General features: G+C 40.1%; 1 protein-coding gene across 1 annotated transcript in view; it reads right to left on the bottom strand.

Annotated features, from left to right (window-relative positions):
- Positions 1–26903, bottom strand: part of PTPRR (protein tyrosine phosphatase receptor type R) — a 135960-nt gene that overhangs the window by 19400 nt on the left and 89657 nt on the right. The window contains exons 7-8 of the mRNA XM_057378186.1: positions 10897–11083; positions 5080–5164 (exon numbers count right to left, since the gene is read on the bottom strand). Of these exons, the coding sequence (XP_057234169.1) occupies positions 5080–5164; positions 10897–11083 (272 nt within the window). The remainder of the gene's footprint in view (positions 1–5079; positions 5165–10896; positions 11084–26903) is intronic.

The raw sequence follows: 26903 nt of genomic DNA on the forward strand, positions 1-26903 counted from the left end.
AGTAAAGAGCTGGAGGTTATTAAATCCCTCCTGGAAAGAAAGGTTTTCTTGTTCATTTGGATGATGTGGCCCCTCATATAATGCCATTCCAGAATTAAAGCTAGTATATTCTCAAGTATACAATATAACAGAAAGGGGGAAGCAGGTGCGGAGTGAGATGCCTATGTTGTGGCTGTCTAGGGACACACTTTGACTTTCTTCACACTTTTTCTGAAAAAACATTCTACCATTAACAAAATGATATGGAAATATTTATGTGCTGAAAAGCTTTTTTTCTTCTGGCAATTTGCTTAAATACTTAGTTATAGTCAGTGGAGTTTTTTGACAGTATACAGACACGTATTGGTTTGGAAATAATCTCCGGATAGCTCCTTTGCTGAGTGCAATCCAGGCAATGTGTTTAAAGATACATACATAGACACTGAGCTGGAAAGAGGTAAAAAAACACTAGTGTGTAGCCCTACTGTTTACACAAGAAATAYATAACTGGTATATATATACATATGATGTAGCAAAAACTAGTATTTTCAGTGCTTTTGAATTTTTTTTTTGTGACTTTTCATCCTGTTCCTAAGAATATGATAAAACGTTTGCAAATCAAAGGAGGAGGGATGAYCCCAAATACACTTTATGTCCTTTCCATACTGAAGGTCACAGGACCACCTTGGACAGAAGTGGAGCCTTTATAGAAGGGGATGATGTTTGAAACTATGTTTCTTAAAATATGTAAATATGCATGCAAATATCTGCATGCTTTCAAAGTCTGCACATAGAAGTTTTGTTTCTGTGGTTAACAGCACTATGTGAACCCTAATTAAGTTGTGTTAAAACCTCTTCATAATAGCTTTCCTAACTTTTTTTTCACTTAAGACCTTTTTTCCCCTTAACAATATGAGGACAGGAAACCTCTCATTCCTTTTCAGCACAGAGTGGTTATTAGCCATTTCCACAAATGCCTCAGGCTACGTGGCCTTGAAAAAACACCCACTTCCTCTAGCTCACACAATGCCTCTGATTCTGGTGTTGCTTGACCCCTACCTTAAAAAACCTCTTCCAAGCAGACTCAACATCCAGTGTAATTACCATGCCTTGAGATAAATCCCTCTGTTACTAGGGAACAACTAAATCAGTTTCACAATTTCTGACACGTCCTTCCAACTCCAATCAATGAAACAAACACTGCTTCCGAACAGGAATCTTTTATAAATTAACAGTCATCATCAGTTATGAAATAGGCAAGTGCTCTAAACTGAGCACTGAGAGGAGAAAAACCTGAGCAATGGTAAAGATCTGGAGCCACTAGGCAATCATCAGACACCAATGGAAGTCATTAGCTTCCTCCTGAATAACAAATACCTTGGAGGTAATAATCTTATCCTCAAGGATGGCMGTATTAGAGTCTGAAGCTACAGCAGACAGATGTTGACTGCAAGGTTGAATTCATCAATGTCTGTAAAACCTTAAAATGCACCAGACCTGCTAACCACTTATAATTACTAATAAAATATGTCTTCTACAGTTTTAATTGAGGAAAAATTACTGCTGGTTTTTTTCCACGTATCTACAAAGTCCAGAATAGTTCTCTCAGTAGAGCAGAAAATTCATCTTCTAACTACTTCTTAAAAATATTAATGTTGCCATGAATTGATCATGTTGGAGGAACAGGAGGATGTTAAAGGGACCATAACTGGCCTCCATGAGAGTTCCCAGCAGGGAACAAGCAGGGTTATATGGTAGAAGTGCTGGACAACCTCTCCCAAAGTCACGGATACTGGAGAATCATTCACCACATGAAATCCATTGGTGCCCTCCTTAGGGAGCACAACTGCAGCAAATATGACCATTTGTAGTCAGGACTGGGGAGTGCAAGGCAGCTTGAAAATTTCGGCATCAAGAGAATAGTTTTCCAGCATCTCTTTATRTGCTTTTATAATAAAGTGCTTTGCTCATATGATTGAATTTTCTTCTTGTCTTTAGTGGAATGCTAGAGCCAGTTTTAGCACAAGCACTTCAAGCAACAGATTGTCGACTTCTGGGTCTGGCCCCCTAAGTTCTTTCTATCTTCATGTTAGTGTGAATCTGCTGTTCTGCTCAGRGTGTTTTCATGCAGACTTTTGATCTGAGGTTAGTTTTCAGAGAGGTATAGGGAATGGTAAACTAATGGATGTGTTGCACACACAAAGATACCCACAGAACAGTGTTAAACCACTTGCTCCTTTGTAAGCAAAAGTCCATGCATACTCTGAAATACCACAGGAATTCTGTTTCTGGTTTGAGATGGAAAAGTGAGACAGGAAGTAGGAAAGACAGAGGGCTGAAGAAGTAGTAGGAGATATAGAAGATAGTAGGAAGCTGTGGTCCTGCTGCAGGGACTTGTAGTGGGGGCTGCAGGCAAAGGTGAAGGTGTGGAGTGAGAGGATGAGGAACGAGCAGCTGGGCTGCTGTTCCGCCACAGGCATGTGGCTGTGGCAAGGGACTGGGAAATCTGTGCAGGGGTGGGAACCTGCTCAGAGGTTGTGATTAGTACTGTAGGCTGGCGGCAGAGGAAGCACAGCTAAAGATACAGAGCAGGGTTTAACAGGAGCTCTGGGTGGGGTAACAGGAGGAAGAATGGAGAAAACACTGATCTTAAGGAACTGCTTAGCCACTTGCCTCTGATCCCACACTGGCCCCTCAGTAACTGAATTAGAATATTATTGTAATGCAAACAACACTCAGAAAACTGAAAGCAGCAGCCTGGTGTTTGCATAAAGGTGTTGGTTATGTTATACTGCAACTGAAACACCTTTCATAGAAATGTAACATCTCCTGCATTTGGTAATTTTCCATGTAGAATGATTTTCAATAGGCATTAGTTGTATTTCACATATCTGGCTGGGCAGTATCTGCTAATGTAAACCTGCCCTCATGCATTCCATCATAGAATTATCTCTTAGAACATGAGAACATCCACCACAGCATAGAAGGTGGAGCTGGCAGGACTGGGCATTTTTAGGACATAATCCATCAACTCAAACGTCACTTGTCATCACAGGTGCCCCAATTCTGGAGACACACCCAGCACCGGGAATGGAAAAGCTGATGTGGGTGTACAAAGCAGTGGGCTGATATCATCTGAGCAGGAAACCAGGAAAGCTGTTCTATTTAATCACTCAAACAATTTCCAAACCCTCTCAGACTGGGTGTGGGGTGTGTGAGTATTTATTATGAGCATGTGCCTCAATCCTCAAAATACCTTCTTTGAACAAGCCTGGTGCTAACACACAACAGACCTTCTGATTTGTATCGAGGATGRCTCCAAAGTGCCTGTCAGGGGGCAGCTGTGGTGCACACCAGCAGCGGGCTCAGACTGCAAATGTGCTGTGGAGCTAGTGGAACATCCCGGCTAACTGGAGGTGAAGACACACAGGCACGCTGCTTCTCAAAGCTCACCAGCAYCAAGCACAGTGCAGCTGTTGTGTCCCAATTCAGAACACTCGCTACAGCGAAACAGGACTCATTGCGTTTGCAAGGAATTGCTGGAGGTGAACCTGAGAATGGCTGGGGCAGCCTGGACAAGAGATGCTATGGGAAGGGAGAACTCCTTCCAAAAACCCGCTGGTCAGGCAGAGGGAGGCTGGTGATATCTTGTCTCCGCTGCACTGATGGCAAAAGTCCTGCTGTCGTCAAAGGGGTCAGGATTTCACCCTCTGTGTACATCCTGTTGACACTGGGCCAGACTCCAAGGGACGCTGAGTCATCTGTTTGGTATTTCACTTGCATTCAGTAACTTTCTGACTTTAATTACTTTCAACATTTCTCAATTGTACTGAGATGCACACAGCTACTGGTCATAATAGGTGAACTAACCTTGAACACAATGAAAATTTTGCTGAAGGCTGAACACAAGCAAGGACTCCACATAAACTTCTTTTCCAGCTACATATCACATTTTTGAGATTAACCTAGAAGCTGAAGGCCATCATTTTTCATAGTTTCACTGCAAGGCCTTGGTATGATGTGAACAAATGGTAATACTTTCAGTTTTGGTGAGAGAAACCTTGTAATTTAAGGTGTGTGAATTTGAACAACTAACATGTAACATAGGCCCACAAGGATATTCTAGAGATGTTTAGAAAACACATTTCTAGTTGATGGGGTATGCTGTCATTTTAAAAGTATTCTTCATTTCAAACCTCAGCAAAGAATTTACGTTTTCCTGTGGGAGTGCTCTGTAACATTTTGAATCACTGAACTTTTTACTTTGGTGATGTCAAAAATTGTAAAAACTCAACTATTCATGTCTATATTTAGTCTAATGTTGAAACTTCTGCAACCTATTCTGAAACAGAACACCAAAAAAAAAGTTAATTAAAAGAGAAATAGAATATCTCATTATCTGCTAACAAATGTTATGAAAATAGCTGCATTCAGAGAAATACATATTTTAAAGGAAAATGATTCCACTGAAAAGTTTTCAATCACCTCTAATTATAAAAAAGCAACTGTATATGAAATTGGGCCAATGAAAATATAGAAGCAGTATAGCAAGGCAGTAACAAGTTTAGAACAATGAAGAGGCAACTGTGTCAAGAATGTAAACAGATTTTCGCAAAGACAGTTAGTGCCTGGAAAAAAAACAATCTCCAGAGGACTTATAAAGATGGATGCCACAAGACAAGACAGGTTGTACTTCCTTTTTGTAGTCTGTGTTTTTCAGTCCCAAGTATCTTGACCCAACCAGAGGGAATTCAGCGACTGCAWGATGGTTTGGGCTGTGATGAGGAGCTATTGGCATGGCAGACCTCACTCTCCCCATTTGCCTGAGCTGCCTTTCAGAGAAAATCAGCATGAGCCCAGGCTGAGCTTCAATATGTAGCTGAGATGCTGCCAACCCATGACACACTAAGGCATCCCCTGGGAGTTCTGCATTTGCCAGTCCTACAGCACTGGACTGCTATAATCATTCTACATGGAGTATAAATACAAGTATGAATGGGTCCACATCAGCAAATATAAAGGCAGCTGGATTTTCACAGCAACACATTCTCAAAGCAGGACTAAATGTCATAGGAGGAAACCATGGGCTAACTCACTTACTTGGCAAAATTGTTTTATAGCGGTTTTTAGTTCCATGACTCGGGATGTCAATTTCTTTGGGATCCACAAAATTCATTGGTATTTCCTATAAAAAATAAATTAAATCAGATTGATGTTTCCAAAGGAGCCATGCAGGAAATTACCACCAGAAGGCCATCWGCTGTTACACAACTGTCTTTTAACATCAAAGTTATTAACAAAAAAAGTAGTTCCCACCTCAAGCCTGTCAACACCCTTCCTTTAATAAACACAGGGAGTTGCTTGTTGAAGGGGTGACTTCCAAGGAACACTTCTGATGAATTATTTAAAAGAAAAGTTTTGATGGGATTGGGACCAAAGTTAAAAGGCACTATATTTCTAGAAAAGTGGAGTTCAACAGTACAGTACTATGGCAAAACAGAGCAATATTTTATATAATTGGGGAAGGAACTTTAAAAATAATTAAATATTAATAAATGGTGAACTTTAAAGAAAATGTTGTGCTAAGCCCTTAGCAACAAAATTCAAAGACCTCACTTGCCTTTTATTTAAATTACTAGCATGAAATGCCTTAGTCTTTTGCATTCAGTGACTCAAAAGTAATAAAAATCTGAAGCTATTTCTTTTTCTTCTCAATTTAATATTTTAGTGACTGGTTTACATTTTCTTTAAATGTGCAGATGTGCAAGTATCTAATGTGACAGTTTCCTTGAAGTTTCAAAAATGTACAAGTGATAAACTTCTCAYAAACTTAAAATTACAGTTTTCCAAATTGTCTGCATGAAAAGTAAAAATCTATGAATGCTGCATTGAACAAAATGTTCAACTTGGTTTAAGGGAGGGTAAGAATAATTTTGATTTTGAGGTCCTGAAACAGTGTTTTTACAGTGAATAAAAACAACCTTTTTAAAATTACAAGATGAAACATGGAGGGGTAGTTTGTTTTTTCATGATTGTGGGGGACGTTTTACCAACTAAAACGATCTGGTAAAATCACGTTAAAAATGCTTCAGTTTACTCAAATCTTCATTTTTTTGCTAGGTTTTTTTTTTGGCCACCATTATTTGAATTATCCTAGGGTAAGCTGGAATTTGATCTTCAGTAAATTAATACTTCTACTTAAAAGAACAGTCATAACTAGAGAGTTGAAAACTTCATCCTAGCCTGGGACATTTAGCCTAAGAGACAGTGGCATATTAAGTAATTGCCTCTAAAAGACACATAGGAACACAAGCAGGATCTGTTGGCTTGCATCACTGGAAAATTTACTTAAGGATTTTCCTCCAAAATGGGTTGGTTTCTAATCTAGAGGTGCAGGCCTGTCCATTACTTTGGCAGAGATGAGAYGCATGGCCATTAGCCTTCAGACCCATGCTGTGGTCCTGCCTAGCGTGAGTGATCTCTGTAGGGTTTTTTTAAAAGAACAGGATGAGGCTTCCAACAGCTTCTCAAGCATGCACCCAACAGCAGATCTTTACATGGGCTCACCAAGCAGGGGAAGCTATCCTCTCACTTTTCTTTTTCAACTTTGTTTGAAGTGATGGCAAAGTTTAGTAGAATTTAGATGGTTCGTAATAAAATGCTGAGATTCCTTTCCTCTTCCCAACTTGGCTTCTGAACATCTTACACTGCCAGGCTGCATCTGTGTTGTATTTTAATTTTCTACCTCCTCTGCCTTATGCTCACGCATTTCATGGACCTTCTTTATTCTTTCCCTCTGCCCCACTCAGTTTCTTCCTTGATCTCTCCTTTGGTCTTCAGCTGACTCCACGAAAGAATGGCTTGCTGTGTCCAGGCCAGCCAAAGTGTTGCTGCTAAGACACATCTTCCTTGCAGGTACTTCACCCAATCCTTTTTCAGATCCCTGTACTGCCATCCATATGATGGCTGTCCGAAGTTCAGGATCTTCTCACTTCTAAGACTTCATTCCTACAAAAACCTCATCCCCACTACCTCAGGTCAAGCCATCTCACCTTTGTCTAATGCTGCTTCCTCCTCCACAAAATGACAAAATGAGCTCGCACATCCTCCTCATATTCTCCTTTGACTTATACTGTTTCCCAGTGGTGACCTCAGTGAGACTGTTACCCCTGGCCCTCRGGCTCTGAATAGTTCCAACTGGCTGACCTAGAGCTTCCCTAGCTCAGTTTTGGCTTAGTATAARCACCACTGGTGCATGGCCTCTGAAAGGTTTCTCTGCTGAACGATGCATCAGGTGAAAGAGAGCAAGGCACTAAGCCTGTGCTTAATGTGATCAAGGTCTGTCATCTACAGGGACTGGAAAAAGACATGTGAGGAAGAGTCCCCCTGCCTGCCCAAGTGACCGGGGTCAGTGAGGGTCTTGCAGCTGCCTGGCTGTCTCCCTCACTATGTCTACTGAAATTTTTAAATAGTTCATCATTTGGCAGGTTACTGACAGATGCAAAAATGCCACCAAGTTGAAAACAGAAACACATTTCTCTGGGCCAACAGGGACCATTAATAACATTAATCACTTACATCCTGTAAACACTTTCTAATCAGTGGTCTCCTCCCAGTAGTGAGTACTTGTGAGTCCAAGGGCACAGACAGAAATCTGACAATACACCGTGGATCACAGCCACAGACAAGTCACTTATTCTGAAACTGGCTGTGAGAGAAAAGAGATTATTCCAGAAAAAAGAAGATCAGGATAATATGGGAATAACATTCCTGCTAATAGGGGAGCGAATAAGCCCAGCAGACTGCAAATAGCAGGAACATGTGCAAATTAGCATACAAAATCTGTAGCTGTATAGGCTATATATATATATATATATATATATATATATAATTGTTTTCTTAAACAAATATATATTTAATAAAATAATTGCAAATAATGTGTAAACTGCACACATTCATGTGTTCAGTCACTTGCATACAATTATAGATGCATATGTATAACGTTCATGGCTACTTTCCCTCTCTGAGGGATACCTTCTAATAACAGCTATTCTGGCTCACATTAGGCTTTAAATGCTACAATCGTTCATACATTTCTAGAAGTATGATTTGGGTCTCTGGAAATATTCAAGAAAATGTGGCAAAATTCAGGCAGGTAGTCATTATACCCATCCCTCCATTTTTATGAGGACCTAATTTTATAGATTTAATGATCTGGCACATTCCCATGCAGAACTGTATTTCTTGACATTCCAGTGTTTTGGAAATAATGAATTTTATCTTCTGTCACCACTTCAGATATCCTGTCTTTTGAAGAGTAGCAACTCAGGCTACTAAAGAAAAAGTCTATGCTGGGCAAATTATGTTTCATCCTCCTTGCAAATCAGTATTTTCCCAACCAAAAATACTGTATCTTTTTGTAGAAATAGTAAAAAAAAAAAAAAGGAAAATAGCTTAATAAATATTACAGAAAAATATTTTGATGGCAATTAAAAACCTTTTACAGACACTGTAAGTAATGCCTCCTTAATTGTTAATAAAAAAATTAAATAACTAAAAATAAGCTGAAACTGCTCATGTTTTAATTTTCTGCTGAAAACTTAGAACTCTACTTTTTTCACACATGGAATTTTTTCATGAGAACTAATAATTCTAGTCTCCAGATGACTGCCTTACTGTATTTCTTCAGCTAGTTAAAATGAGCTATGTGAGCAGAATGGGTGAGGGTTATTACATACTGCGTTCTTTGCATGCCTCAAGTTCCTACTTGAGCTATTATCTGTRGCAACAAACATTGTAAACAGATACTGTTCAACAGCTTCATCTTAAAACACATTTTAAAAAATGGTTTAAAAACAGAACAGACAAGTCATGGTCTTTTCAATAAAATCCTGTGGAAACACTGAATGGCCAAAGCCATGCTGTGCCCCGCTAAGGGACAAATAAAATGTGACTCTCTGTCTCCCCAGAGCTGTACACRACTCCTGTGTCAGAGAGTTTGGGTAAACAGGATTCTGAGGTGCCAATTTGTCTGTACAAACTGTCTCCTAGCATAGGGGGTTTAAGCACAATGAAATTATTTCTTCTGACTTTTCTTTCTAAGCAGCAGAATGGCAGAGAACCTACAGCATAACTGGTGATAAAAGTATGTTGGATGATTGTAATTTTTTCTGTGTACACGGTCTGTCCACTTTTTGGTAGAAGAACTGAGGGATTTACTTTTCTTAAGCAAATGACTTTTACTATAAATCTTGGATTTTAAAGGTAAATAACAGGGCTGCTTCACAGGATGCAATTATTTATAATGAAAAATTATTTTTAGAGTAAGACAGCACACATCATCTATTGATTCGCATGCACAAATTGGWAACAAAATGAAACATAAGGGATCAGGTGCTCTGGCATGTTTAATAAGAAGTGCATTGTTTGTGTGTCTTTGTTAGAATGCTCAGGCAGTTCTATAGTTCTTCCAGTTCTTACATATCTTGTTATGTTACACTCATAAAAGCTGAAAAAGTCAGGCCCAGATTGGGTAGTTGGTTATGCAGGCTCCTCCCCTCTGGAATTCTCCAATAGCAACTGCTTGCAAGGGAACTGAGGCAACTGGAATGGGACAAGCTCTTCTTTGTATAGCCACCTGGTCACCTGATACTGTCTTTCTGGCATAAAAACCCATGAATAATCACTCCAAYTGGAACTTTACAGATTTATGCTAGAGCCTCTCACAGTCTCTTTTCTAGGCAGAGACACTGTCAATTTAGTATCTGCTGATACAGAAGCTGCACTCTCCAACACTTACGTTTGCCATGCTTCCATATATGCTAGGGGAGATTTTAGCAATCTGCAGTTGCGAATGCATTATAGATTTTTTCCAATCTTATGAGTGTKTTTTATGTATCATTCTCTAGTTATTTTCCCAAGACTCTCAGCTTTCTATTTCAGAACCCATCAAAGTATACAAAACTATTTTCACCCAAATGCATAAATTTATTTACCAAACTTGGACTTGCTCTGCCTCATCACCATTATAAATCTTTMTTGGAAGTCTATTTTTAATTTTACTACCGTTGGTAATCCAGTGTCATAATCAAATATTCAAATATCACCAACTAGCTAYTTATTCCACGTGCCAGACGACTTGTAAGCATCTTTCTCAGCATCAGCTCCAGAAGAAATGCCTCTGGGACTCCACTGGTGACCTTTTACTCTGAGAAGCAACCAGTCCTTCTGGTGCTGCCCTGTGCTGATTATTCATCATTGTATTGCATTTATTCATATACCTATTGGCTTCTTTATTTAAGTTCCTTCCAGTTTCCCTGACCTAGATATCAGAGTATTTGACATGCAGTTCTCCAGATCTGTTCTGGAACACTTCTGAAAAACAGCTACCTCTGGCCCTCTGATTCATCAGCTGCTGAAGCACAACTGCTACATTATACCTCTCCAGTTAATATACCAGTTAAGTGCATATATGGACTCCTTTAGGATTCCTGGATGACTACTAGCTTACTTTTATTAATTTTACTGGTTTGTTATAGAATCCCTTCTATTAATGCTTCAAYATCAGAACAGACAGAACCTCTAGTGATCTGCTTGAATCTATCCCTGCCACAGGTATAGAAGTGATGTTTACATGGAAATAAACAAAATCTCCAATTATTACTGTGTTTTCTGTTATCATAGCCTTTATGATCTCTTTGGGACTGTCACATGTCACAGTCCTTCAAACCATGGATATAACTGATTGACTTATCTGTCTTTAGTGCACAACCATAAAACACCATCTTGAAACGATCTAATCTGCCCTTTGGAAATGATTTGTACCTTGACATTAGAGTGCTGCCTGATTATTTTTTCCCCACAGTTTCTGTGTCACTTAAGTCAAAATCCTCATTTCAAGCACGTTGTTGAACTCACCATGAATTCTGTTTGCAGTAAATGGGAACATGCAACTGTGTCTCGAAGCTGCTGCCGTGTCAGGACACGGCCAGCTGACTGCAGGTATTCCATCGCTACTTTTTCTCGGGGGGTTGGTACAGTGACGAAAGGTTCAACACTTCCCAAGCTGCTCATATCCAGAGTCAGTGAGACATTGGATCCTCGTCTGCATTACAAAAGAATTCAAATGGTTATAYGAGACCTGTGTTACTGTAAATCTCATACTAATGAAGCTGATTCTGAGTTATTTATGCACCTTGCCTTTCTCTGTAGTCACTGATGCATTTGGGCATGCACACACTGTAAGGTGGGTTTCACTGGTAGCACTGAGTGGCCAGAAAACCAAGTACATTGTCGGTRTTCTTTACATTCTTTAATCTAACAACTGATGCTGCAAAAATGTGTCCCAGGGAGCAACCATTTGAACTATCCTTAGAAGCAGAAACAGCTCCCTATAAGCTACTTCATTGTTATGAATGTCGAATACAAAAGCAGTATCTAGGTAAGGAAGAAATATTTCACAGAAGAAAACTCAAGGGATATATTTCTAACTCTTACACATAACAACATGAAATAAATTCACAGTATGTCAGGTGCATGTTTAAGAATTAAGTGAAATTTAATATACAGAATAGAGCAGGAAAAATTTATATAAACAGAAGATTWAAGTAAAATGCAATGTAAACATTGTGACTCCCAAGACAGTAGACAATGTCTCCTGTTAGATAGAAGGGAAGGGAGAGGCAATATACCACAAAAAATGACCTGTGGAGGAGGAATGGTCACAGACTTAAAAGGGGCTATTTGGAAATTGCAAACATCTCTTGCAGGACAATCAAAGTCATAACATTTCCATTTGTACAGGAAAAAGAAAGTTKCATTTAATAACAACTTTGAGCCATGAAAAGACGACAGTGGTGTGTGGTTGGTATGAACCCTATTCTTTTTGTGCCTTTCACCAAATAACACTCTRGAAAACTTGGTTTTTTCATAGTTTCAATCCATCAATCAAATATTATCTATTCAACCCTTAACTTTAGGCAAATYGATTGCAAAAAAACCCATGCTCTGCAAAATGTGATGACTAAATACAAGTTTATRGGCATTCTTCAAAGTTTTTGTGTTTACTAAGCAGCAATCAGTACTATAAGACTGACAGATTCAGCTGGCTGGAACTACAGAAGCCCAGCTCAGTTAACACTTACCAAGCAGCACTGCACATATAGGGATAGGAGAACACCAGTTTGATTTCTACCTCTGCACATTACTGTCTCTCCATTAAGGTGTGCTTACAGCGAAGTCCTTTGAACTCTTAGTTACTCTATCATACTTGGACATACACAAATGTAACACAAGATTGTCTCATAATAGTCACCTGCCAGATCAGTATGCAACTCAATGCCCTGCCCATTCGTAAAATCACATATGCCAATGATTAACCATTTACTGGATAATCTATTATCCAATGATTCCAGTTTTTCTGCTAAAACTATGCTTGTTTGGGTGCATTTCTCATCCGCAGGAGAACTTCTGCTGGTAGAGTGTGACTGCACACCTCTCTGAACATTGGATGTTAAGATACCACTGTCCCTTTTACAGTAATATTATGTATTATTATAAATATAATACAGACAACATCAGGTAGTATCTGTGAGGCAAGTGGTACTAATTTTGGGGGAATGCTTTCCTTTATAGAAGCACAAAATCATTAAGGTTGGAAAAGACCTCCAAGACGGCTGAGTCCAACCTTTGAGCAGCACCATGCCAACTAACGCTTGTTTCTTGAACACTTCCAGGGATGGTGATTCCATCACCTCCTTGGAMACCCCAATCCAATTCTTGACAACCCTCTCAGTGAAGAAATTCTTCCTGACTTCCACCCTGAGTCGCCCTTGGTGCAGCTTGAGGCCATTTCCTCTTGCATGTTGCTGATTGCCAGGGAGAAGAGGTCCGCCCCCTTCCATGTAGTTGTAGAGAGCGATAATATCTCCCATGACCCTCCTTTTCTCCAGGCTAAAGATCCCCAGCTCCTTCAGCAGCCTCTCATAGGAATTGTGCTCCTTTTTCAGCTCTATTGCTCCTTTCTGGACATGCTCCAACACTTCCAGCACTTCCTGTAGCGAGGGGCCCAAAACTGGACACAGATCTCAAKGTGTGACCTGACCAGTGCTGCATAAAGAGGGACAACCACTTCCCTGGTCCTGCTGACCACACTATTCCTGACAGAGGCCAGGATGCCACTGGCCTTCTTGGCCAGCTGGGCACACTACTGGATCTTGTGCAGCAGCTGTGAACCAGCACTCCAGGTCCTTCAACGCTGGGCAGCTTCCCAGCCACTGTGCCCCAGCCTGTAGTGCTGCACAGGTCTATCGTTACCCAAGTGCCAGACCGGACACTTCACCTCACTGAACCTCATACACATCAGCAAATGTTTCAGTAATTTTATTTTAAATTATTTCTATCATGTCAGTCTGCATAACAGAAATCACTTCAGTCACCCATCTGTCACTAAGCAAAGCACAAAGCAACAATGGCCAAGAGAAAAGACCACCTGGTGGAGCAGGTGAATCTCACACTGTGCCATTGTGCTCACAAGCCTTTTTCAGCTGAGTGATGGGTGGGTGACAGCAAGAGCTTTGCTGCCCAGGCTTGCAGATGGCAACAGTGAGTCAGCAGTGGGTGTCTGGCTGCCTCCAGGGGTAGATGGGGACAACTTCTGTTGGCACAGGGAAGTGGGTGGGGTATGATTCTGCTAATTTTGCTAGAAGGTAGGCGGAAGTGAAGCAGCATCCTGAGCAAAAAATGACGGGTAGGCGGTACACGCACAGACCACCAGTAGTGCTCTGTGCCTGCGTGGTAGCAGAGCCCCAGTTAGCAGTACCAGCACTCACACTCAAATCCAGAGCTGTGACAGCCTGGGAAGTGGGCACACCATGGTGGCTGCTCTCAGCTGGACCCTGCAGGAGGGTGCTAGCTCACATACCCATCCCATTTCCCTGGGGACTGCCCCTGCCTGTGGGGAAAATCAGTTCCCAGCTYCACGCCTCCTCTCAAAGAAAACATCCTGTTATACCTCTCTGTCACAAAATCCCTCTCATGCAAACACCTGTTCTGACAGTGACAAGCAATTTATTCCATGGAAAAAGGCAGTCCCTCAGACAAATGGCTCTGAGAGCATATATTGCAAATACAAGCTTTTGAAAACCATCCAGGAATCCACAGAAGAGCTGTGCAATGAATCCATCCAATTTTTTTAGGCTACCTTTGGTTGAGAAAGAGGTAGCAATTTAGATCCAGACATACCTCTGGGAGAGCCTACTGGGATTTCCTAATATAGAGGAAAAGTATTCCCATTATCAAGTAACAAAGTACAGTGAAAATGTTAAAATTTTCTTTGGCTTTTACATTGTTATAACTGACAGTCTTGGCAACAGGGCGACTTCCTTTTTAACAACAACAAAAAATACACCTGATCTAATTATAACCGAGTTTACAGCTTTTACCATTTATGGGGATTATTGATGAACACCCGTCTTGAGGCTCTTATTTACTCTGGAAAGAAGAACCAGTTTTTGATACACATTTAATGCATTAAAAGGTACACATTGAATAAAATCTGACTATAGGGTAATCTTAGAAACTTCATAAGATGACATACAGTAGATAACAGCTCTAAAGGTAATTCTTCCACAAATATGGGCATCTTTTGAAGTAGTATGCTTCAATTAATAATTTTTTTTAATAATGTTTACATACATCAGCAATATTGTTACCAATATTAGCATTAATCACATAGACTTCTTTATTGCATTCTTTATGCTGAAGAATAGGGCTGGAATAGGACATATTGCATTGTCTTGAAAGATGGGGGAGGACCTGAACTATCATGTGTTTGAACATTCTAATAGAAGATGGTCTCCTCTAGACTCCTTGGATTCTCAATGTTCCTCTTACAGTTAAATTCTTCACTCTCTGATTAAGAATAAGAAGCAAGAATTCTCTTCTCTTTTATTACCTGGATGAAAAGAGATTACCTATTGAGCTCACCTTTCCAGAAGGGATTGCACACAGCTATCCACAGGGCAATAGGGAGGCACCACCTAAAACAAAGCCTATTTTTACTAACTATCTCTTGCCTACATTAGGTTTTGAATATGGGAATCAGAATCAGACCATGCCACTTCAAGTCAGACTGCTCTTTTTATTTGACAATACACACATACATATACATATACATATACATATACATATACATATACATATACATATACATATACATATACATACATATACATATACATATATATACATATATATATATATATAAAAATGTATCTTCTGACTGGTATTTTTCCACTTCAGATTAGAATAAGGGAGCCAAACACATGGAATGGCTTTTTAATGAATATTTACAATCTTCTTTTACCTTTTAAATATATTTTTATTCTTTGTGTTCCCCTTGTGAATAGTCTGGGCCAAATAAGAGAAGATTTTGTTATGATACATCTACCCCCCGCATCCTCTCGAGGTTGTGTCTTGATGGGGAAGAGCACCATGCAAGGAATCTGAAGAATTGTAAACATTCGTGACAACATTATATTAAAATTGTCAGGAGACTGACTCTTCCAGAGTTCCAGCAGCTGGGACAGCCACCTGATCACTGGGTACGTGAACAAGTGCAATCCGGAAACCACTTGTGTCTGTGTATTGTCTGGAATCCCAGAGGGGGGTGTTACTACATACTCAGATCTCTTTTCAGCTGGATAATAGGAACAAGTCTGCTGATGAGAATTCACTGGAGTATTTTAAATAATGCATTTATAGAAGCATATTTTACTACAGAGCATGATAAAGAGAAAAAAATTGAAAGCAATGTTTGTTTTTAAAATTCTCAAAAGGAAGCTCCACCTGTCCACCTTGGAGGGCCATCAGGTTGCTAAAGCCCTATTAACCATTAGTGAGGTCATTTCCAGGTCTTCCCTGACCCTAAAATTAAGCCATAGATGTTGATTATGGAAATCCAATTGCCTGACACATTTTCCCAGTTGTTTATTTAAGCTGAATAATTTCTTTAAATACACATTCCCATGTTTATTCAGCACTCCTGAGAAATGCAACACCCAGATTTCTGAGCCTCGGCCTCTCATTCTCTCTCGTGGTTTTGGAAGCAGCAGTGATGGCTGTTGCCCTCTAGGAGTCATTGCCCTCTGACCCCAGAACTACAGAGCTGGGAGATGCTTCCTCCTGTGCCATCAGTCCTCTATCCTCAGCCAAGCTGCTGTGCAGCTCAGGAGGGAGCTGGGTCACAAGTGTGGGGCAAGAAGGCCATTAAATAGCATGAAGAGTGAAGCTGGATGCAGTTACTGGGGAGGGAGTTTGTTTTGGGTCCTCAGATCCCCCTCATACCAGGGTTCTCTCCACAGGGCTGCTCTCCCTGGGTGTTACTGAAGGGAACAACACCACAGTTCCCCTGTGCCTTTTGTTTTTCTGGTGCCCACAGACTAGACCTAGACACGGGTCCTGCATCCCTCACCTTGTGGGTCCATCTCATAAGCAAATGCACTGAATGCAGGTGCTGTTTGCTCTTCTGCAATTGCACTGGGAGAGCTCAGCTAGGCACATGCCTTCCAGCACTCACTCCCTTGCTGCTGCCAGACTCCACCTGCATATCTAGTTTATTGTTTCAGTAGAGCAATTCAAAGGAAAAAAATGTATATTTGGAAAAAAGACAGGTCTCTGCTTTCTTGGCAAAAGAGCTAAGAGAAACATGGTCATGTAGGTGAACTAATGTGAAGTGTAAAACTGCAGTGGAGTGTGAAAAGTACAGTAAAAAGAGAAAAGGGCTTAGCATCATTATTAATCCTCTATACTGATAGAAAAGAAATACAAATAGGAAACTGTGACTTCATCAAGAAAAATCAGTGTTGAAAAAAGGAAAAGTAGAAAAGCAGAAGTACAGAGAGGTTAAAATAGTCTTGTTGCAGGACAGTTTTCTTCCTGCCTTGGGCAAACAGCAATATGGATCATCTAACAATAAATTGAGACACTTCTCCACAAATGAAGATTTATAATACCCATTACAGACGGCCCTGAGAAGATTGATAGATTACTCTCATTTGAAGGAAAATAAACTTTCATAACTTTTAAAGTAACGTTCAGAGTACTGTTAAATTGTTGCTTCTAATGCATAAGAACAATTCCTGTATCTTTCAAAAACACGTATGATTCTTGCTTTATACTTGCTGGACTGAAATATATATCCATCATGTGCCTCTGGCATTACTGGATATCTTGGKAAAGTAGGGCTGAATGAGAGTGTAGTTACATTAATAGGTGTGATAATCTTTCGAATTTTTTCCTGAGCRTCAGCATACTATCTCAAACAAGTCTTCTAAGAGTACAACAAAAAATCCATTATTGACCATCACAATCTGAAAAATGGAGATTCTTTCTTTCTTACGTTAACATTCTTTTCTTGGAAATGCAGAGCTCCTAAGTTTCAGTTTTCTGTTGTGCTGCAGCACACATTAAAGAATATTCTGAGAGAAAGCCTCTTGACTTCTGATAATATACAATACCATTAATGTGATTATCTTCCTATTTTTTCTTACTTTCAACAAAGCTTAATCAATATCATCAGCATTAGTCTGAGAAAATAATGAATTCAAAATCTTTAGATAAGTGAGTGTCATCCTAATACATAAATATTTGCACACAGTATTTATYGCACATACTGCACTGTTCATTTTTACACTTCCCTATGAAGTCCATATGCCCTATGAAGCCCTAGTATACAGATGCCATGCTTGGCAGACCCATAATGAAAACTCACATTCTCAAATGCTCTCTGCTTTACCTGCTGACAATTCTGGGTTTCACTTGAACAAGAGCTGTGGCTTTTAGGAAGCACCTGAACTCATTTACTCTTTTCAACAAACCAAACCTGTATCACATCCCAGACTGAAACACTCAAAAAATCAGAAGTTGAGATCAACCAACTAAAAAGGCCAAAGGAGAAGTTACTTTGCATTATGGCCAGTCTAAACTGATAGAGCCTGATACCTTGAAGGATCTATTCTGATCAGCTCATGTTTGGTTATTTTGCAGCAACTTTATTATACATAAAAATAAAAAAAAATCAGGATCTTAGTTCCACCTTCACTTAAACCAMCACAAATTACCTACTGACCCCTTACTATGCACAGGAACAGTAAGCCTCTCTTTTTCTATTGGTTCCTGGCCTCATTTCCAAAGCCTTATTCTTCTCACAGATTAACCTTCCTCCAGCTCTGATTTTTCCTCTCCAGAAAGGAGATCTGGACAGATAGGTAGATATTAGCCCAATTTTCCCCAAACATGCTTAACAATGAAATGGTTAATATCACTGGTATTTATATTATTTCTACTCTGCCTTGCAGACATTTGCACCTGAGACAAATCCTGTAGCCATTGGTGTGAGCAACCCCACCTCACCAAACCCAGGACCTCATTTACAGAGGCTAATTGGATATAACASTGAAGCTAATACCTATTACCTGAAAGCCACAGATGGAATATATTTAAGCTCAGGACTCTAAGAAAAGCAAAATCTGAAGTATGCATCATCTTGGAAGAACATCTGCTGTTTCTGGTCATGTTTGCTCGGTCACACAGCCCTCCTCACAGTATTCCAGTGTTGCATTTTTATTTTTCTCTATTTATTTGCCACTCAAAACACTGATGCTGACTCTGAGGAAGGGGTCTGGAAATGATGACAGTAAGCAGTGTACCTACTGGAATGAGAAGAGGGATATATGGCTGCTGTGAGGCAACACTTTCAATCCTCTGCAGCTTCTCAGCTATAGGACATCTCCTGACAGCACCTGGCAGCATATTCCATCTCTCTCTGAGTCCACAGCAACTGATCTGGAGCCTCAGCTATGAAGTTTAAATAGCTTTTTTGAAAACTGGAGGCACTTCATGTTCTCTCCAGAGGATCTGATCTTGTTCCCACAGCCATGAGCGAGAGCAGGCCAATACATTTAGAACTAAATTGCAAACAATTCTTCAGGATCTACTCATAGCTCAGCAGGTCAAAATGAGCTGAGGAAACGGTTTTGACAAGTACTTCTGGATTAAGTTTTAAGCAATCAGTATCTGGTTAGGACAGGAATGGCTCAATATCCTGTAGAGGAAAACAGCTGACATGAGTGTAGTTTCAACTTTCCCTCTTTTAATCAGGTTTTCTAATGTTCTGCCAATTCACTCCTGCTCTTCCCTCGATAAGGCAACACTGCTCAGCTACGGGAACTGACTGTTCAGAAATGCAAAGCTTAAACAGCCTCCCATCTTTTCCTGCAGATTATTTCTACAATCAAATTGCATTTTGTCACGCAAACTTCTCTCTTCAATAAAATTTGAATGGCAACATAAAGCTGTTTCTGATTCATCGTCACATATATGTCTGCAGCATGAGTGGATATTGAGTTAAATTTACTCAGAAGTAAAAATAAATGAAGATGCTAATTTGTTGTGCTTATTCGAGCTGTTTATTCCAAGAGCTGAACAAATGTTTACCCATTTGTGGTTAATTTTCTTTAGATGGTAGGGCTTTAATGGAATGCAGTCTTGTTTATTACTACTATTATCTGCTTGCATTGCAGCATTGCTCTATTTCAATGAGGAGGCCTCATTGCACAAACTTACTGGATGACCTGTTCTCTCTCCGATTAATGCATATGCTAATTTAAATCAAGCTACAAGCAAAAGGAGTTAGAAGAATAGGAAAAAGGAAAAAAGAATAGAGAGTAATAATAATTGACTGCTAGGCCTGCACATATTTAATAAATGGYCAATTTTAGGAGCTATGCATAATAATAATAATGCATTTATTTAAGTTAAGCCAACAAAAATTGTTGAAAACCTCCCACATATTCTGTCTGCTGTGTATTTTCCTTGAAAACTAGGAAAAAAAGCAATTTGCAAAATATTTTTGTCATACTTGCATGAGTTTTCCCTCTTTGTTTCCAGTTCATAACTAGTCCTGTGGCACCTTGGAGGAGCTGTAGCCATGTACCACCATTGCCAGTTTAGAGCTCTTATCCAGGTGCAAACCCAGATTACTTTTTCCAGAACATGCAAGGCTCACTTCTTCACTGAGCACCACATTATGCCCAGAGGGTGCTTGGCTGCATTATGCAGAGTACAGCCAATCTAGGAAAACTGATCTAATCAGGGAGCATGGAAAGGTGCTATAGCTTTGAGGAAGTGTTTTTTAAGACTACTTAACTAACATTTTCTGCTACTCAGTTGGTCTACAATTAAATAAATGAATAATGGATCGTAGATTTTTAATCTTTTAGATTTAAAAAACGTTGTTCTGGKTTTTTTTTKGKTTTTTTTTTKKKTTTTTTTTCTGCAAGAGGAGCCTTAGGTAAGACAATTTACCTTCATGTATTTCATAGTAATGAATCTCTTAAGCACAAATTCTACTTCCATCCTACAACTGTTGCAATTTAAGGAACATAATCTACAACCCTTAAATCCAAACAAGCAAATATATAATCTATTTGCACATTRATGTCCTTCAATACTCTTTTGAGGCTTTAAGCAAAATCAGCTGACTTGGAAAAAGACAAGGGCAGGAATATCCTTAATGTAAATGGGCAGTATCTTCAGACAGTATCAGTAAGAGAAAATTATTCTTTATTGTGACTTGAAGACTAATCAGTACAATGAGTTCTTTCCTGGTGAGTTTGCCATTTGGGAAAGACAGGAAGGAACATCTGGGAAAAGAGGCGTTTACTACACCCTGTCAACCTTAAGATAATAAAAAAGCATATTCCTTGTTTATTTGACTTGGTCTTCATTATCTTTAAACTACTGCAAGTGTCACACGGAAGATTTCTAAGCAGACAAATGAATTGTTAGTGTACTTTAAAGAAATTACTGAACAGCAGCAGTTTCTGAAGAATGCAAAACCTCCGGACCCACAATATTGCCCAACAGAGCTGCGCCACCTATGGACGCTCGCGAAGGGAGGCGGCAGAACAGCTCCGCTCGGGCACACGGACAATAAAAAAAAGCATCTAAGGATGCCTGAACAGATCCCACATCCTTGAATCGCATACACTTGAAGCGCATACACTTTGGAACACAGTTCCGTTTCCAAGGTGACTACTGTGCCTAAGTTGTACAACGAATTGATGTGATTTAGGCTCTTAGACACAGGACCGATRTATGTGCACTTAGATCTGCCACTTTGCTTCTAAAGTCTCCAGACCTGACACCTAAGCCACATCTGTAAACCTTTCTCTCTTTTCAACTCTTATTTTCTTGATCCACTTTCATCACCTGGCTTTCCAGCTTGGCTTTCTATGGGAAGGCTTGCTCAATCAGGTATATTAATGTGAAAAGTGCCTGAATTCCCTTTGAAAATAAAGTTTCGGAAATCYGCTTAGGCTTGCAATTTAAAACAGAGCAATGTTTAAATGTTTTCAAGACAGCTGCAAATGTCTACATGCCAAGGTGTTCTTTATCTTGCACTTCAGAAGTTAGATAGACCTTTAGAAGAGATATTGCCAAGCTGTGCAGTGCCATTAAGGGCTGAACGACTGATGAGCAACAGAAAGGTAAGTGGTCTGGAGCTCTTTTCTACAGAACCATCAATGGATCAGCAGATCCATTGAAGTCCATGGCCATGGACTACCTGCCTTCATCAGAGACATTCCCAGCGGGGCTGCATAGGGAGGGCTCTAGAAAAGGGAAATGCATCCATGCCTGTGTCCAGAGATGAACGCCAGAGCAAAGGCTTTCTGATCTACCCTTCCTCATATACACCATGAATGAGTCAGTATAGATTAAAAATTTCAGAGTGAAATAATGACAGTTGCTGCAGATTCATAGTCCTCTGTTAGCAAAGGATTCATGTCATTAAGAAACTTACACAGCTTGATTTAAATTCACTTCTGTGAATTTGAATAAGGGAGGGAAAAGTGAGGATTCTGACAAAAATGTGTTCCTCTAAATGCACATTGCATTATGAAATAAAGGAGCATGACCTCCACCCCATCTATGTCAACCCAAATGCTTTCAACATACAGGGCTTCAAATGGCTAATGATGTAATACGGGTCAAGTCAACATACACTGCAGGCACTGAAGGTAGAAATATGAACATAACTTCCTTGCACTGTGTAATGCTGAAGGTTGACCAGTATCCTATTTTCAGTAGCAAGAGAAGGTTTAGGGAAAGAATGCAAGAGCAAAACAAGCAGGAATTATTGATTACTTAATTAAAACTGTTCCTCAGTTTTAGTACGTTCTTCATCTTCTGGCAATCTGTAGTTTAGGAATGACCTGAACCAAAGGGTCATTCCCCATCTTTGTGCCTGGTGTTTCTCTTCTGTGTTTTTCCTTCAGCTTTTTAACCCACTTTATGACTTCTGCACTGACCCAGGATGGTGAGCTCTGTAGCTGGGAGCCAGGCAATAGCTAGCACTATACATGGGGTCTAGTGGGTTATTTAAACCATCTACATTTGTGAAAATCCTTGTGATGAAGCAGCAAACCTTTATTTTATTATAATCTTATCAGTAAATTGCAAATGTACTCTCTGTAGCCACAGGATTAATTTAAGGATTAATTACAATAACAGCTTTCTGCTTTTCACAATGCTGCCTTCTTTTGCAAACCTATTCATTATTGTGCTCGGTGGGCCAAACTCGCTTCCCAGATATTTCTATAAATCCACTGAGGTCAAACAAGTTAAATAGAGTCTGAAATGAAAAATGCCCATGCAAATTGCATTTTTTAGCCATTGTGTCCTTTTTTACCATTCTAATACCATTCTTGTGAGACTGTGCTTTTAGATCCACTGTCAAATCCAGGGAAAGGACTATGGACTATGCAGCAGTCTCCGAGTGGAATTTTTTATGACTCAGGAAGGATTTGAGACATCTGAAAAACAGGAGATGCAGGTCTCAGGGGACGGTAGGAAGCAGAAGAGTCAGCCCTGGCAGAGGGGCAAACTCAGCTRCCTCCTGGCCAGCACCAGCTCTATCTCCTGCTGACAGCAGTTTTCAGGGAGATGCCATTGGTCATCCTGAAGCATCGGGACTGAGTTCCCTGGAGAAACACGGTACTTAATGACATTTTTCTGTGTGGGAATTACATACACTACTTCCCCTTCTGATGCCTATCGCATATTTGAGCAGTCATTTGAAGTTGCTGTATTCTATTTTGCTCCTGTTAACAAATCACAGTATTAACATAACAGGGATAATTATAGATACCATAAATTCATAACAATACACTCTGTTAAGCATCAAAGTATATTTTTTGATAGAGAACATAAGGGAAGTCCTGTCCCAGAAAGAAATAACATTTTTGTAGCTTCTTATAGACTCCCTGCTTAGAGAAATGAATGGAGAGCTCAAAGCCAAGGTATTTCATGAAGATAGGCACTGATTTGCAATACCATATTGGATCCCTTAACCAATTAATGTCTCAGGATGAAAATCATAAAAATAGTTCCTGAAATGTCTTGGAAACTCAGCTAAGATTCAAAGTCTAACCAAATGGGTGCATCAGCTTGGATGTGATGGTATCAAASCAGACAAATAACTCTAGCAAGAGCCTGGCTGAAATGTCAGTGTCACATGGAATCAGCTCTGCCTCTGGGCAGTATTTCTTTGGCTGAGCCATTCTCATGGTATACTTTGGGCATCCTCATCTCTGCCATGATGCTATTGCTTTGCCGTTTCCTGAGGCGTGTCTGATTGTCTGTACACATTTACTACCTTGTCTGATGTTTAGAATGTTGAGTGTTTTGGATAGAGGAACATTTCATTTTGTGTACATGCACAGTCTTGCACAGAGGGACCCTGATATGTGACCAAGTTCTCAGGTACTGAGAGAATGCTAAAGAGATTTTCTAGCAAGAGCTGAGAAATACTCTGGCCCACAGATGTACACACAGTATTCTTTGAGCAAAGGTATATTTGCAAACAGGAGACATTTCTGCTAGCTAATAATGTTAAGCTTTCTGTACATATTAGCTTTGACTACATAAGAGATCTCTGCTGAATCCAGAACTGGATTTTTAAAAAAAAGCAGTATAATTAGTTAACTTCCATAATTGTTAAGAGTTCTCCTAGCACTGCACAGTAATAAAATTATGATTGCACTTAAAGAAGAAATTCATGGTCTGGACTGTTTACTGATGGTGACAATATAAGCTGGATGCAAGCACTGCCCAGCACATAATTTCTTGCAATTCAAAGAAATTGGATATGTTATATTGTAGCTTTGGAGGCACTTCGATGTTTTTCTTTTCTTTCTCTGTCTTCTGTGTCYGTTCCTAACATTTTAAATTAAGGAGAACTGAGTTAAGTTCAGCAGCTTTAGGCTGCCCTGTAAAAGAAATATCATGAACAGAGATAAATGCATTCCAAAATGAGAGGAAAGGTGAGCATTTTTGTTTTAACTTGAAGCATTGGMCATTTTCAGACAATAATGGGGACAATCAAGAAAACCTTTCTATAAAAACCCCAAATATGAAAAATCAGCCCTTTCTAAATATCAGAACTCTGTCTATCTGATGTGGATGCTTYCTTCTACATCATTTTGCTGAGGCCAGTACTCGTGGGTACTAGCCAAGGGCTCATGACATACTTCTTGCTTACAAACCAGTCTCATTAAGAAGCTGATGCCTTTGTTCCTTATCACTTCCAACCTACCATTGTGAAAAGGTGATATATTGGGTTGAAAATGTTGCAGATGGACAAAACCTGCTAAAGGCTGAGATGAAAGGCTCAGAGCGTTCAAATCCAGCTAATGTGCATCTCCTCACTTTCCCAGATGTCTCACTGCCTGCATATTAGGACAGCTGGTGAAGCAGTCACAGAAACCATGCCTGGATGGTCAAGCACAGAAACAAATTAGTGGCAGAGAGGAGCTGAGGAGCTCAGTCACTGGAAAGCTGCCTCGGAGTTTAACCCTCTGATCCCCAAACAGCACTTTAAGACCCAAATCTGCTGCTGAAAAAGACAAAGGGATTACTCAAACAACTCAAATTGCTCGTGTGCTCAGGGCAAAAATGGTCCCTGTAAATCTCAGGCTCAAGAAACACYTAAATATTAACACAGATATTTTCCCTTGTGTGACTTTTCAAAAGATCAGCTGGATAAATCACTGCAAACCCACCAAAACTGTCTACCAGATGGCAGCCACTGATTAATTTGTCTTAACTTAAGCCAAAAAGGAAGAAAATGTGATGGGTGGAGCTGTAAAGACAAGCACAATCAACATCCGACCAAATAGGGTTTCCTGTCACCTTGGGAACGACACTGATTGGCACTGTGGTTTCCTGTGTACAAGCTAAAACCAGTAGCAACTGGAGTAACAAGAATAAACGCCAGATAAGAGACCTGGGAATACAATAAAATTATTATAAAATTCCTGATTAAACCCCAGAGTAAATGCAAAACCAAGGGCAGGCATACACTGCCTATGCTAAACGGAGCATTCCCCTGTACATAAGAGCAGAGGTCCATGGACCTGCATCAGAAGAATTTCTCTAAATAAGGGTAGGCTAATTTGCCTAAATTCTCCACTCCTAAAAGTGAGAGTCTTTGGAGAGCTTTTAGCTCTTTGCAAGGGATGAAAAAAAGGGTGTGGGACAATACAAAGCAGAGATGGAAATAGGAGTGGAAACCTACTGTCAACCCACACTAATCTGAAGTGATTTTAAGATGTGCTAGAGACACTGGGAAACAGACGGTGGGTGTAAGTTTGGGCAGTAGTACACGGTTATTTGCATCTATTTATTTAGATTGCAACTCCCACAGAGTTTTGCTTCAAAGAGCATTAACCACAACCAAAACAGCTTCTCAACCAGCCAGGAGTCAAACAGTTAAAATAGGGGTTTTAAAGGGTCTTTGTTAGGCTGCTGCCTGAGTTCACTTCCTCTCTAGAGAAAGGGGAAAATTCCCAATCCTGCCCTCTTCCTACACTGCAGATAAGCAAAGATGTCTGTAATGAGTTGGACAGAACAGACATTCATGCAACTCAAGATCTGGCACTTGCAGAAAGTTTTTAGAGTAACTGTGCACTCACAGAAATATTTCCCAAATGCAAGTCGGAGGTACAGCACTATTCTCTCTCTAGTGATGACATACAGGACAGTGTGTGCCATCACAGACCTCACAGGCACGGAGCAGGAGACCCTCGAGGCTGAATCCCACCTCATGTTCCCCATTACCTAGAGTAGTTTCTCCCACCTCAATAGCCCGTGTTTACAGCCCTTGCCTTTTCTCTTCACCCAGAATRCCAGTGCCAGCAGTAATAGTGTGGCTTTCCAGCTAGTTGAGAGATGGCCTGAGGAGGAGGGAAGCCACCATGTAGGGCTTCATGGAGACCCTGCACTGAAAAGAGAATTACTAAAAGGCCATAAGCAGCTGCCTAAAATCACGACTGCTCCCCTCATATCATCTTGCTGCACCGGCTGCACAACTTCAGGTGCAAGCTAGATCTTGAAAAAAATCACAGTGCCAGGAAAACAGTCCCAGGCACTGAATGACACTGCTACATAKCAATTTGTGCAGCTCTGGTTTGTTTTTAGCCTTTGACAACAAAAGCACACCAAAGCAATTTTGGGAAAGAGCACATGCACAAACCATTCCCAGGAGGCAGTCTGCATACAGCCCCTGCTTTTTTGGAGGCAAATAGAGCTTAGCAGTATGGACACAAACCAATCTCTGCTATGCACTTAGTGCTATAAGTGTTTTTCGGTGTATTGAATTTATAAGTGGATGTCCCATCCCCGGAGGTATTCAAGGTAAGGTTGGATGGGACTTTCAGCAACCTGACCAAGTGAAGGTGTCCCTGYCCTTGGCAGTAGGACTGAGACTAGAACTTCCTCAAAGTCCTTACAATCCAAACCTTTTATGGTTCTGTGATCTTACAGACCAGGATGGAATATAACAGCCAAATGAGAGAAATGTATTT

Source organism: Malurus melanocephalus, unplaced genomic scaffold (assembly GCF_030028575.1).
Source record: "Malurus melanocephalus ecotype Western Australia unplaced genomic scaffold, MMel_1.1 scaffold_10, whole genome shotgun sequence".
Taxonomy (NCBI): Eukaryota; Metazoa; Chordata; class Aves; order Passeriformes; family Maluridae; genus Malurus; species Malurus melanocephalus.